Below are 15,175 nucleotides of genomic sequence, written 5' to 3'. Positions count from 1 at the left end.
TGCTCAAGCTTATACGATTATATCAAATTTTTCAAAAATCCATCTAAGTCCAAAATTTACAATTTTATCCTACCAGATATCGTTCTAACCATCGAAAAAATGTTGTTGTTGAATCCTGTTGGGTCTAAGGACAAAATTACATGTTCTGAAAAATCCAATTTCACACCATGTGAAAATAAACCAAATCCCCTCCTAGAGACCAAGACATCCAAGGTGTAAAATCGCCAATTCAAAAAACCTCTAGACAACTCCAAAATTTGCTAAAGCAAACAAAAAAATTCTCCACATTGTAACATCCCATTTTCCCGGGACTTAATTAACAACTAACATATTCAAAAGAATATAGTTATCATTTCATTTTCATAGGAAGACAGTTAAATCAGTTTCGATCATATGAAAGAGATTGACGGTAAAAAATCAATTAAACAAAATTTCTTAACTATGAACTTAAAACACCATCAAATGAATTTACTATAGAGATTGAAATCCACATACCATGGAATTTGAACCAATAAATCATTGTAAGAATGCTTCTGCAATCACCCAAATCAGTCCACAAATACCACTATAACAAAATCTTATAACGACTATCATTCAAATACAACTCTATCATAAACAAATGACGATTAGTATTAAATACCACTACATAAAATTAGGGCATCACAAACCACTGCATCAATTAGGGCATTGATTTCCATTGAATCATTTAGAGCTTCGGATATCACTGTATCACTTAGGGCTTCAATTTCCATTGGATCATTTAAGGCATCAAATACCATTGTATCAAATTACAGCTTCAGATACCATGGAATCAATTAGAGCTTCAAATACCATTGTATCATTCATTTTCTTCCGATTGCCTAACTATGGCAATAACATATGATTAGAAGATATACTCATATTTATTATTCATATAAATAAAAGATAACAATCCACCAAATAAAACTATCTCTCGCAACTAAATATAGAATAACTCAATTAACCTTACCTTAATCTTGCATATATATTATAAAAGTAAAAATGCTTGTTTCTAATAAACAATTGAATGCATAGTTTATCTCTGTCTGACGCACATCTGACATCTTCGGGACAGGCGAAACATTATTAGGGGCTTAACCACCCAACCTCGGACCATAACTTTATCCCCACACAATCTCTAACAAGAAAGGCCCTCCCTACCCGAAATAGACAGGGATCATCTAGTCATCCTTTGAGCATCCTGGTATTAACCACACCTCTCGACTTAATAGCAGGAGATGCATTAAACAAGATCTTGCATGAGCTATTATATGTTTCCTTTTAAAAGTATTAAATCTTGTTATGTCATAACTAATATTGATTCATATTATTGTAGATTCCTTTCTCTCACCTCATCACCCGTTTCCTTGGCTACACAGCCGAGTGATTCCCAGGTGTTCGGAATTATCAGAACAACCTACTCTTTTGGTTGATTTCCCAACTATTTCATAATTAACATATATTCCAACATATCACAATCTGTTATTACATGATTAAGTTCTATCAAAATTGGTTGTTTAATTCTAATATCCAATGACTGAAAGATTTATGGATCCATACTAAGGATACTTGGCTTTCACTTACTAGGAACGAGGTTAAATTTTTTTAAAAAGTCAATATGTAAATTCAAACAAGGTATCATCACGTTAAATGCTAAGAAATGTTGCTAAGGATTTCGATGTTATTATACTTTTATTTCAGGTTTACTGCATTGGAAACCTCTCCCATGAGAGAGACTATTCGACTCCTTTTATGATGAATCAGGAAACTATAAAGTAAGAAGAAGATTCATTGATCATTTCATGGATTATTCAGCAAGCTTATAACGAAATCATGGGTAAGAAAGATAATCTTGAGCCTAGCCAGCTACTATAGAAATAAATAAACAATATAGAATTATAATCCCATGACCTGTTAGGAATTCGGAGTTGGTTGAGAATTTGCCAATTGAATGGATTCAGTTTTCCTCCATTCGCCTAAAGATGTCACCACAGTGAATAGGAACTTTTATCCTTAGCAAGTATACCTGTATGGTAATTTGCTTTAACAAATCTTTACAAGCATTATTGCAAGAAGTCGTCACAATGAAAACTATGAAATCGATGTGCTGAAGGCTGAAGTATCGATTGGCAAGGTTGTAAATCACTGCAGGCAGGAAGTCGAGTATATGGAAAAGATTTAAACGATGGCTCCCTCTCTCGAATCAAAATAACACCTAGGGATCACAATAAAGCCAAGACTTGGCGATACAAATGGAAGGTTGTCCATCAAGAAATACTAAATGTCAAACGCCATATAAAAATATAAAACTCGGATATCTGAAAATATAAAAATCGAGTGTTAGGAAACAATAGAAGTCAGATATGAGAGTTTCTTGCCTCTCCTAATCTCCATCTGACTCAAGATATAAAAAGGTCTTAAAAAGACTCTTTGGCTTCTATCGGTTTCAAAAGGTTATAACCGATTCAAAATTCCAAATATAAAATCAGGTAAAACAAAGAAAATTTAAATGGTTGGAAGATAAAGTTGGAAGATCATAAGACAATTCGAATTGCCAAATATTAAATTGATTTATCATGCCAAGTGTTAATCAATTAAAAGAAAGAATATTAAAATGGAAAGAAAAGAATTGGAAGATTATAGTTTGAATATTATTATAATTCAAATATTATTATGATCTTATATGTATATATGTACATGCAAACATCACTTTATATTAAATTATTAAAACATAATGGTGCCAAATCATTTTTATATCTATATGCACGTAGATAGACATATAATATGATGAAAGATCATTTAACTTCTTTTGAGGTACCTTTTATAATTCAATTATTTTGATTAAATGATTTATTTAAATAGCTCATGCGAGTCCCACAGATGTATCATATTTTCGAGTTGCTAGGTCCTCAACCCATTTGCTCAATGATGGTGATGCTCCTGCCTAATTCTTTTTTGACAATGCTTCCACCCCTTCGACATGCTTCCTACAAGGAAATTCTCCATTATCATAATAAATTATTTAATTATAAATAATCACAATGGTTAAGCATCTTCTCAATTCCATGAATTTGTGATTAACGATCAACTAGCACGTTATCTTCACTTGAAATCATAACGACTATCTTACCATTTTGTCAGATTATAACAATTTAAACTGCCAACTAACTTCATGTGAACCTCCGCGACTATTATTCAAATTAGGTCAAAAATTGGGATGTAACACACACCCATGAAAATTGCCAAGGATTTCCCGAGAAGGGGGGTCCCCAAAAATTTTGGGGCGATGGTATGGTATGAAAATCTCACAACAACTCCTTAACCCTAACTTCTCCTGGGGTCTCCTCTAGGCCACTTCTTTGGCCTATCAGGGTTCTTACGCTAACCCTAACTTAGAAGGATTGCACTCCCAATCCTCCTTTCTTTCAACTTGTCCACACCAATATAGAATTCAACTCCATCCAATCAATACTCCTTAGATGCTTTACTAGGTCGCCCACACCAAAATGTCTACACATGAGCACAACCTACCCAAAATGGAGAGAGAGAGAGGATTACTCCTAGAGCATTGGGACCATTCTAATGCTCATCAACCCAAAATTCATAGAGATCTCTATCAATTTCAAGAATTTGCTCCAAACTAGGCCTAAAAGGACTACAAGGAATTAGACCTCCAAACTCACCTTTTGGTACACAACTCAAAAAATGGCTTAACAAGGGGGTAATTAAACTGCATATCCTGATACCCTTTTAGAAGACCTTTGAGATCCCCCTGGTCTCATTTCCCCAACCTGTCCGTACAGTGGGTTGTTGTTTTTAAGCCTAAATTTAAGGGTTTCCCCAATATGTTGATAGAGTTCACAAGGTTTGTTCAAATCCCTATCAAATCATGTCACCAGGACTTCTCCTTGGGCACATGACTTCTCCATCCACTTGGATTGAAGCAACCAATACACGCAGTCCCATCCAATGTTGTTTCAATCACTGTGATCCCTAACCATGCTCACTTGGCTTACCTAGGGCATCACTGTAAAAAGGCCAAACTTGCTTTACAGGGCCCAAGCTCTTGCATGGTTATAGTACAAGGAGACACCTCACACATTCCAAGAGATCGTACAGATGCCATGGTGGAAAGGTGAGTTATGACCCGATCTTCCAAAACTGCCTAGTTCAAAGCAACAACAGTGCAAAACCCAAACTATTTACAAAAGTGCCAAGAAATGGAATCAACAACCTATCTAACTTCACACAAAGTTAAGTAATTACATCTACCAGCTTATAAACAGGTTATAGTACGGAGTTCAGTCCATGAAATATTCCCATGAAGCAAAAACATTTTGTCTACGGTAAAATAACACAACAAAATACTTGTTTATTAACCAAGATTTCTTCACAATACCATCCAACCCTTGTCACAGGTCGAGGGAGGCCTTTTATAGGTCCAACACACATGTCACAACTACTTTGAAGTGGTTATTCCACCTTCTTCTCGAAATTGCACTTTTTGCAATTGCAATTTTGCAAAGTTGTCATGCTACTTGACAATTTTTTTCTAACTGGACCAGGCTTGGTCAAAGCCTTCTAAAACTCTACTAAATGCTTGGATATGTCACTTAGGACATGAAACTACCATTCCACCCCACTTGTCCAATCTAGCCCTCTAAATGCACATTTGCCATCTTTAACAATAATGACAACAATTTGCACATCACCTAGCAACTTTGGACAAACAAGTAGCATTGAGGACCTAATTAGACCTCCTAATGGCTAAATCATACTCTAGGACTCTTCAGCCCCTTTATTACACTAATGGCTTGGCTAAGGCCACTACAAGCCAAAACTAGACTAGGAACCCTAGGTTACCAATTAGCCTTACCTAGGTGCTTCTGTACTACTATCTCTCACCCTCCGATTGATCCTCTTTGAAATGCTCAAGTTGCCTTCACAATGCAAAATGGAGACCAAATGAGAAGTAGCTGCAAACAAAGTTACAAAATGACTTGTGAATGCTTCAACATTCACCTTTAGGGTCATTTTAGGGTTTCGTTGCAAAAAATAGACCTAAAAAACATAGTTACACCGCCTTGGGAGACAGGGGGACAAGTTTTCAGGACAATGGGACAGAAGAGCCTTAATTTGGGGATGGTGGGGGAACGACAGTGGGGGACAGGAGGGGGGATATATATATATGGTACTTAAAATGCTCGTTACGAAAATATGTATTGTAATATAAGATATAAAGATGTAAAAGAGTAAATGCTTGAACATTGCATTGAATTGGAACATTGAACATTAAACATAAATAGTCAACATCTTGATGTTCCCCATCCTCAGTGGAGCTGGCGGAATTTGGTGTCGTCGCTAGAGACGGGGGGATGGAGTCCCCAAGTCCCCAGTGCGTTGAAGTCTCTGAGACATGGGGCAAAAAGGGGGGGGGGGACACATCCTCGTGTTACTATGCTAAAAAAAGAATAGAGCACATGCAAATTAGAAAATTTAAATTATTTGGCATTTTTTTATTGTTTTCTAGGCGTTGGGCCTGTAGGTGCCACTGGATGCGTCCAGATGCCCTGTGGAGGCTTCTCGAAAGCCAGCCACAAGCTTTCGGACACATCTAGAATCTGCCTGCATTAGCTTTTGTATCCAACACCTAGGCTAACAAATCAATGACTTAGCTTAAAATAAATGAATAAATTTTAGGAAAATTGAATAAATTATTTGCAAAATGTGAAATGGGTACCTGAATCTAAAAGTATAAAAGCAAAATAATTATTTGAACCATAGTTGGCATAATTGCCGAAAAATCGGCAAGTTTCTATTAATCGCTGAATTTATGGGACTGGCGAGTTTTTCTCAAGTTTAATCACGACTCGGCTAGAGAAAAAATCGCTGAGTTTTTGTGAAAAAATCATCAATTAATTGCCAAATTTTTACAAAAAATCGCCAAGTTTTTCAAATATATATATATATATATAATTTCTTTATGTTAAAAACAAAAGAGAAAAAGCCTATATATATTATGTAAAATAGAGAATTACAGTATGTTAGTAGAGCTAGGAAGAGGAAGATGTGATAGTAATGATGTTTTTACTTCTAGTTTGACACAAACTATTTACAATTATGCTTCCCACCATCAGCATTCCGAATGAGAATGCGATTTTGTACCCACTATGCATTTATATATATCTAAACTCCTACTTGTTTCTTTTGTGTTCTCTTTAATTAACTCATTAGATGCATCTTCTCATTGAAATTTGCAAAAGATGTATTTTGAATTAAATTTTAGCGATTTTTTTAGGTTTCTAAGTTTTCTCAGGTTTTTTTTTTAAATGGCCAAGTTTTTCCCGATTGAACTTTTGGGGGGCTTGGCGAGTTGTTGCCGAGTCCGAGTTTTCCAACTATGATTTGAACGATATGAAATCACACCTAAATCCAACCCTATAGAAACAAAACAAATTGTTCAAGCAATATGAAACACATACTTGAATCTGACCCTTCACATGAAAGTAGAACAATGAAATCCTCAGAAAAAAAGACAGAAGGCAACTCATGTCAAGCTTCCAAAATTAATATATTTTGAATTAGTATTTAAACTTGCATTCAAAAGTCATTCAGAAAACCAAGAATGAAAACAAAAAAGCTCAATAAAGACTGGAAGATTAATTTTCAAAGTAAAATGAAATTCAGCACACTAACAAACATTTTGGGAAGCTTTAGAACGGCCGAAAGTCTATACAAAGCAATATAACAGGACTCGACGAGACAACCTCGGACTCTGCGAGTCCGAGACAGACTGCCTCTGGACTCAGACTCTGCTGAGTCCTGGCAAAGTCCAATCAGACTCGGCAAGTCCCGATGCCAGGACTCTCGTCGGTGGGTGAGATGGAAAAGACCAAAAAACATAAAAATGTTTTGTTTAATAGGACTTTTTTGGTTTGTATAACATGTTATTGATCTAAAAAAGTCATTCCACCATTTGCTTGTGCTCACAAGAGAGAGGAAAGAGTTAGAGAAGAATATTGGGGTTTTGAGAGAGAAATCAACAAACCGGTTTGCTCTCCCGTATTGATTGTTAATGGTTTGTGCATCTTTCTAGCTTGCATTAAAGCATTGAGAGGAGCTTAAGGGAGCATTTGGAGGAGGTTTCTACAAACTTGCATTTCCATTGCTTGTGCAAATATGAAGAGGTAAGCCACAAGTTGTTGTTGCATTTCTTTGTGTTGTTTTATACTATGTTTTAAACTTTTACATTCGTATTTTTTTAGTATTTTTATTTCTCATTTTATTTAAATTTGTTTGGTCTCTACTCTCTACTACTAGTCTACTATTTTTTTACTTCTCATTTTGTTTACATTCATATTGCAGCAGGCTGGCAGCGAACAGTAACTTATTGAAATTTGATATAATGTCTCAACAACAAGGTGAGGGAAGTGGAAATAGGCTTCCATTTAACTTTAATGTAGACCCAAGTGCAATAGCAAGGGATAGGGCTTGGAAACATGCCATCCCACGGCACAGAAAGGGAGTTGTTATATGTTGGCATTGTGGTGTGGTATATAATGGGAGAGGAATAAATAGATTGAAGTATCACCTAGCACACATACCTAGACGTAACGCTAAAAAATGCAAAGATGTACCTCAAGATGTTATGCGAGACATACAAACTCTTTTAGAAGAAAAAATGGAGCAAAAAGAATTGAAAAAGAAGCAACATGAAGAAATGGCACAACTAGCTGGAGCCCAACAAGGGTCTTCTAGTTTTCGCTCTCCATTATCCCCTACTCCACCTACGGATACCACTGCTTCTACGAGTGTGAGCATTGGGCTTCGCATTCGTAAGCAAAAATCAACACTTGATTCTATGTTTGCTCCACGCACGGCTCCAGGTTCATAGCCATCGCTTGAGGGCATGGGTTGGAACAAGGATAAACATGATTATGCAAAATTGGCACTTGGGGACTTCATCTACAACAACATTTCATTCAATGCAACAAGGTAATTATTTATGTAAATTTAAATTTAAGTCTTCTCTTGCTTTCAAAGTTACAAGTTTCAGCTTTCAATAATATATTTATTTTGTTTATTTTAATTTGTATTTTGTTTTCAAATTTATTTATAACATACTAATTTGTTTAACTTTAAATTTTATTCTATTTGTTTTAGGTCCCCTTATTGGCAAATTGGAATCAATGTTGTTGCTGTTTATGGTCTGGGGTTCAAAGCCCCTAGTGCTAAAGAGCTAGGAGGCCCTATTTTGAACCAAAGGGTGGCTGATGCACAAGTTGAAATCACGGAGCAACATGAGCTGTGGAAGAAAAAAGGTTGCACCATCATGACTGATGGTTGGACTGATAGGAGTAGAACACTCCTCTACTTTCTTGTTTCTTCATCAAGTAAACTGTAATTGTACTTAAGAGTCTTAGACATTAAAAATTTAGAAGTAGAACTTGTACTTAAGTGGTTAAGTTTATAAATTTTGAATTTATAAATTATGATTCATCATTAATTATTATACTAATTTGTTTCTTTTTCTTCAGGTGCCACGGTTTTTTTGAAATCCATTGATGCCTCAGGAAAAACAAAGAATGTTCAATATCTTTGTGGGATAATGGATAAAGTGATAAAAGATGTGGGTGAGGAGAATGTGGTGCAAATAGTTACTGATAATGCAGAAAATTATGTTGCTATAGGAAAGCTTCTTATGGAGAGACACCCTCACCTATTTTGGACCCCTTGTGTTGCTCACTGCATTGACCTCATGTTAGAGGATCTTGGCAAACTCCCTTGGATCAAAACAGTTATAGAGCAAGGAAGGAGTGTATGCAAATTCATATATAATCATACATGGGTCCTCAACCTCATGAGGAAACACAATGAGCAAAGGGAGTCGTCTCATCCAGAGGTCACTAGATTTGCAACCAACTTCCTCACATTGAAATCTTTGCTTGATTCAAAAGGAGGTTTGAGACGCATGTTTGTCAGTGAGGAGTGGCTTGCATCATCATATGCAAAGACCACTGCAAGGATTGTTGCAGCTGATCATATTTTTGACGAGCCTTTTTTTTGGACACCGATTGCTGATATTGTGACAGTAATTTTTCTTTTTGTCCTCATTTCAACTTTATTTTGTTTATAAAATTATGTTATAAATTATTGTTCATTTTTTAAAGAAAAAACTTAAAGCTGATTATTTCTTTTCCAACTTTCATAATGATTGCAGTTTGTAAAGCCGCTTATTGTTCTCCTACAAATTGCTGATGGAGAGAAGCCCTCAATGGGCTACATTTATGAGGGCATAGATAGGGTGAATGAGGCCATTCACTCTTTTTTTGCAGGGAATCGAGATAGGTATGGGCCTACATGGAATGTCATTGATAGACGATGGCACAATCTACTTCACAGGCCTATACATGTAGCGGCCTACTTCCTTAATCCAGCATACCAATTCAACCCACATTTCAAGGCTGATGATGAGGTGTGGAGTGGCCTCTACGATGTTGTAGAGAGAATGTCACCTGATTCAGCAGTTAGCACAGATATAGTTCGTGAGATTGAGCTATTTAAGAAAGCTCAAGGGGACTTATTTGCACGAGAGTTCTGCAAGAAAAATAGAACAGCATTGATGCCTGGTAAACACTAAAAATCTTTGATTCTATATCCTAATTTCTAATAGTAATTCTATTACCATCTTAATTTAATAAATTCAAAGTGATTGATATGATTCAAAAATTTCATGTTTCAAATGCATGGTGGGAGATGTTTGGCACAAAGGTGTCAAATTTACAGAGGATTGCGATTCGCATCTTGAGCCAGCCATCAAGTGCATCAAAATGTGAACGTAATTAGAGTCTTTTTGAGCACATACACTCAAAGAAGTGCAATAGGTTGGCAGTGCAAAAATTAAATGATCTTGTCTTTGTTCACTGCAACGTTCGCCTTCGCCATAGACAGATCCTTGGCACCGATACAACACCGATTGTATTAGAGAATGTTGATCCTCATGCAGAGTGGAACACAGAGGTGGATGATCCTGTCTTCAGTGATGAAGATGTGGAGTGGGTAGATCAGGTGGATCGAGAGGCTGAGGTAGTAGCGATGGCAGTTGAGGAGGCTAGAGCACGAAGAGACAAAGTGGAGGACCTTGAGGCTAGGAGTGATGGATCCCAGGCTGATGACGAGGATTATGTGCATGAGGAGGATGATGATGATGAGGATGAGGAGGAGGTCCAGGGTCAGCCTCAGACACAGGCAGAGAGGATGGCTCTAGAGTCTTCCATGACTTATCTTAGGCGCACTCGTAAGAGGACAGAGGATGGCTCTAGTTGTTATTTTGATATATGTTTTGAACATTTGAATTTGATAACATGGATTTTGTAATTCAAGAATGTTGTAGGCATTTGAGTCTTTGATACTGGAGTGACACTATGTTTGTTACTTTATAGTTTATAACTTTATATTATGTTATTTAGTTTTTTTTCTTTTAAAAATTCGCTTTTATACTTATGTGATCTATGCAAAAATTGTGTATGTGTATTAAGTAGCTTCTATTTATCTCAATTATTGTGTATTTGATGTTAATTGACTAAAAGATGCATGAAACAATCTTAAAATCCTTAAAAATCTTTGAATTTCATGAGTTTTTCAATTTTTCGAGTCCTTGCCGAGTCCGGTCGCCGAGTCCAAGTCCGAGTCCGAGTCGGATTTTGACTTTCCGAGTCAGAGGCAAGTCCGAGTCCCGTAACACTGATACAAAGTAAGCTTAAGTTTGCCAATTCTTCAATAAAATATTCAAGTTACACTGATGAAGAAGAAACCACCACCACCACACCAAAATATATAAATAAATAGATAAATTCAAGAAAAAATTAAGAAAATTATTTGAAAAATGTGATATGGGTACCTGAATCTGATCCTATAAAAGAAAAGTAAATTATTAAAACAATATGAGATGCATACCTGTACCTGACCCTTCACATGACAGTAGAGCAATGAAATCCTCAGAGAGAGAAAGAGAGAGAGAGAGAGAGATGTTCAGGCTTCCAGAATAAATATTTTGAATTAGTATTTTAAACTTGGAGTTCAAAAGTCATTCAGGAAATGAAGAAATGAAAAGAAAAATGTTCGATAGAGAATGGAAGCTTGCTTTTCGAAATAAAGTGAAATACAGACCGCTAAACACCATTTTCAGAAGTTTTAAGGTTGCTGAAAGTTGATATGAAGTATGCTATTTTGCCAAATCTTAAACAAACTGTCAAGGTTAAGCTGATGAAGAAGAAATAAACACCAAAACCAAACTAAAAATAGATAAATAAATTTAAGAAAAACTAGTATATTATTTGAAAAATTCAAAAAAGTGAAATGGATATCTGACTCTAACCCTATAAAAGCAAAATAAATTATTTGAACAATATGAGATGCATGCCTGAACCTGGCCCTATAAATCTAAAATAAATTATTTGAACAAATAGAAAATGTATACCTGAATCTGACCCTATAAAAGCACACTAAATTATTCCAACAATATTAAATGAATGCCTGAACCTGGCCCTATAAAAGCAAAATAAATTACTTGAACAAATATAAAATGTATACCTGAATCTGACCCTATGAAGGCAAACTAAATTATTCCAATAATATTAAATGCATGCCTGAATCTAACCCTTCACATGACAGTAGAACAATGGAATCCTTGAAATAAAATAAAAAGAGACAGTCATCATGTTCAGGCTTCCAGAAATAATAGATTTTGAATTAGCATTTTAAGGTTGCCGTCCAAAATTTATTCCACCAAGAAATGAAAACAAAAATGTTCAATAAGGATGGAAACTTACTGCCTGCTATCTACCATTTCGGGAAGTTCTAAAGTTGCTGAAAGTTAATAACAAGGAAGCTTAAGTTTGCCAAGTCTTAAATATACTATTCAGGTTAAGCTGGGGAAGAAGAAATAACCACCACCAGCACAACCAAATTTAAAATCAATAAATGAATTGAAGATGAAGCCAGAAAATTATTTTTAAAATGTGAAATGGTTACTGAATCTGACCCGATAAAAGCAAAATTAATAATTCGAACAATATCAAATGCATACCTGAATCTGACCCCTGGGCCTGTAATGTGCATAGCAACACGAACATCATACAAAACATGCTTGAAATGCTCTGTTCACCCACCGCCATTTCTAATAACAAACAGCTCAACATAAAAGCCAAGAATGTGATAAATATAAAGGCATTTACAAATTTCCAACCACTTTGTGCCCGTTTGCGCCCGCATGTCCTCTCAAAATGATGAGTGCCCACTGTGCATTTTGTCTTCGGTCCTGCCAACAAATAGTACAGTAAATGTTTTTCAATTCACTGCATTTCGTGCTGTTTACCCCTCCATTTCTTTTAGGAAGTCTGTTCGCGACAACGCATCTTACCATGAGATTTTAAATTTAAATTTAATTACCTCGAACAAGTTGCAGTTAATAACAGAACTTTAATGACGACAGGTTGACCAGCGCAAATATAACTAGCAATAGCATTTCGCGGTGCGGCAGCATTTTTATAGCGACCCTGGCCGTTACTTCCTGTATTATCAGGAATCACGAATCAATGTCCTTTCATAAAATTGCACGGTAAAATTTTGAAACAAGGAAATACGGTAAAATTTTGAAACAAGGAAATATTATAATTTAAATAAATGGTTATGGAAAAGGGATTTAATTTTACTCCTAACCGTCTCCAATTTTGGCGGACGCGAAGTTCCAAGCACAGTTAAAGGCGACTATTTATGATTTCTACATTTTGAATAATAAAAAATTTAACAGAATTTTTGTGGACAACATGGTGGCTGATAAATGGGCAACAAGTGGCTGCCAAGGACATTTGCATGAAACGTGGAGATTGTAAGGATATGCTCTATGCATGCCGAGATAAATTAGCAGATGTTTTAGACTATATCTGCTCGACTCCATTTTACTTTTTAGTCCATTGAAATGAAATGAAATGAAATGAAATGATAGATTTTAGTGACAGTCTACGAGGCTAAATGATAGATTGGTGACCCAATCTGCAAAAGCGGTCAGTCTTGTCTTTGTATCCTTCTCTGGAGTACGATAAATTTGCAGCCTCTACTTTCTTTGACACGAACATTACTTCATCTTGCTCCGGTTTGGGAAAGATAGGCGCCATACATTGTCTGACGAGCAGTTTTTATCGATGCGTCAACCGGTAAGGCCTAGGAATGGTACACGTTGGCATTTTGTAGATCAACTTGGGCTTTCTAATCAATATTTTATAAGTCACACACTAGGTGTTGAAATGAGATGAGTGACTTTCTTGGAAGTCGAAGACAAAGTGTTTTAGCACCTCTTTGATCATCACTTGAATGCAACGGTTGCTAATTTTTTCATTCATTCTCATGATTTCCATAAATGAATTAGTCTGACTCGAAAAAACTATACAATTGAATCATTATAGCAATATTATAACTTGACTTGTTGTGGATAATATTTCCTACTTATCAGTTGACAAGTTCAAGGGACTTTTCAATAAATGGTTCATATGGCACAATGTTTGCTAAAGGTTTTACAAATGGAGTTGCAAGCAGAGAGCGTTTAATCATGGAGGAAACTTTGTAGTTAAGTGCCTTTGAGCTAAAATAGTCTTGGGATCGATGGCATCCCGAGAAATCATGGTGCTTCACCTCTATGAACATCACATAGATATAATAAGTGTTAACTGTTACATTCATTCTCATGAGATGGATTCATGTGAACCAAGAAGACTCAATGAGTTTGACTATAAAAAAAATGTAGTTGGATCTCAATGGCATATCACAATTTAATATATATTTTTTATTAAGAATCAAAATGAAATGTTGTATCTATTGAAGTAAACAAAAGGTGTCTCATTAATCCTTGTTATAGTATTGATTTATTCTATTATATAGATATTTTAATAATTGATCTAAAAGAGAATTAAGCACAAGAATTAATCATATTAAAAAAAAAATAGAATTAAAATCACAATCTTTTATATATTATTATTTGAAAAAAGAAAAAAGTAAAATGGGTTATGTTTTTCATGACCTTCCCTACTATCCATTATTGCCCTAGAGGTCCTACCCTCATGTCAAGGGGGAATCAATCTTGAAAAAGAAATGAGAAATATAGTTATGTGAAATTGGGTGAGCCCTTCTTATTATTTTATGGTGAAGGATGAATAGTCAAATTTTCTTATTTGCAACTTATTAATGTATGTTGAATGAAAATATTGTTTATTTTTATTTTTATTGATCTTTATTTAATTTGAATTCATCATTTGTAAATATTGATGGTAGAATTATTTTCATCTAAGATTTGTATGATAGTGAGATGAAATGTTTAATACGTTGATTCCTTAAGTTTGATCTATGTAATTTAGTCTTTGACGTTTCAATCTAAATGCACTTCATATATTTTAACTTGTGTCTTTAGCATATGAGTTGGTTGAGATTGTTTTGTTCATGTACATTACAACTATTAATGCTATGACATATCGCTTTTTTTGTGCGCGCTTTTGGACTACTATTTCCATTTTATGTAATTGTTTATCAATTTTCTTCAATATAATTTTTTTTTTAAATAGTTATCATATGATATGACATTGGAAATTATTGTTGTCTCAATTACAAATTATTATTGTGACATAAGAGAAAAAAATCAACTATTAATGTGTCTAGATTAGACTATTCATTTCAAACAATGAAAGCATTATAAATAAGGGAAAATAGAGGACATACCTTTAAAGATACTCTATTTTTTGTCAGGGTTTTTCAATCCTAAGGTTAAGATGTGATTTAGGATAAGGATTGCTCAAATTTCATAGCCAAGTTATGGGATGGTGATTTTGATTTATCCCTATCATCTCTAATTATTGTCTCTCCTCCTTAGTCTTTACTATAAATGGTATATGATATGATTGTCTTGACCTAACTTGTGACCTTTCCTTCTTGAAAGAGAATAAGTTTTTCACTATTAGACCAACTTAGATTGTATGTTTTCTATAAGTATTCCTTGTGAAATGGCATTAGAAACTATTTTTCCTTGACTTATACATTACTATTGTAACATGAGACAAAAATAGACAACTATTTATGTACCTAGATTAGACCATTCTTTCCAAACAATGAA

The 15,175-nt window shown here is 35.0% G+C and overlaps 1 protein-coding gene across 1 annotated transcript in view; it reads right to left on the bottom strand.

Annotated features, from left to right (window-relative positions):
* LOC149543755 (uncharacterized) overlaps nucleotides 1–12,348 on the bottom strand; it is a 124,085-nt gene extending 111,737 nt beyond the window's left edge. The window contains exon 1 of the mRNA XM_089798448.1: nucleotides 12,107–12,348. Within this exon, the coding sequence (XP_089654574.1) occupies nucleotides 12,107–12,218 (112 nt within the window). The 5' untranslated portion in view covers nucleotides 12,219–12,348. The remainder of the gene's footprint in view (nucleotides 1–12,106) is intronic.
* Nucleotides 12,349–15,175: the final 2,827 nt, after the last annotated feature.

The sequence above is a fragment of the Cupressus sempervirens genome, chromosome 8 (genome assembly GCF_028749045.1).
Source record: "Cupressus sempervirens isolate cs-2001-9-10 chromosome 8, ASM2874904v1, whole genome shotgun sequence".
NCBI classification, from domain to species: domain Eukaryota; kingdom Viridiplantae; phylum Streptophyta; class Pinopsida; order Cupressales; family Cupressaceae; genus Cupressus; species Cupressus sempervirens.
This window is presented reverse-complemented; position numbering and strand designations above follow the sequence as displayed.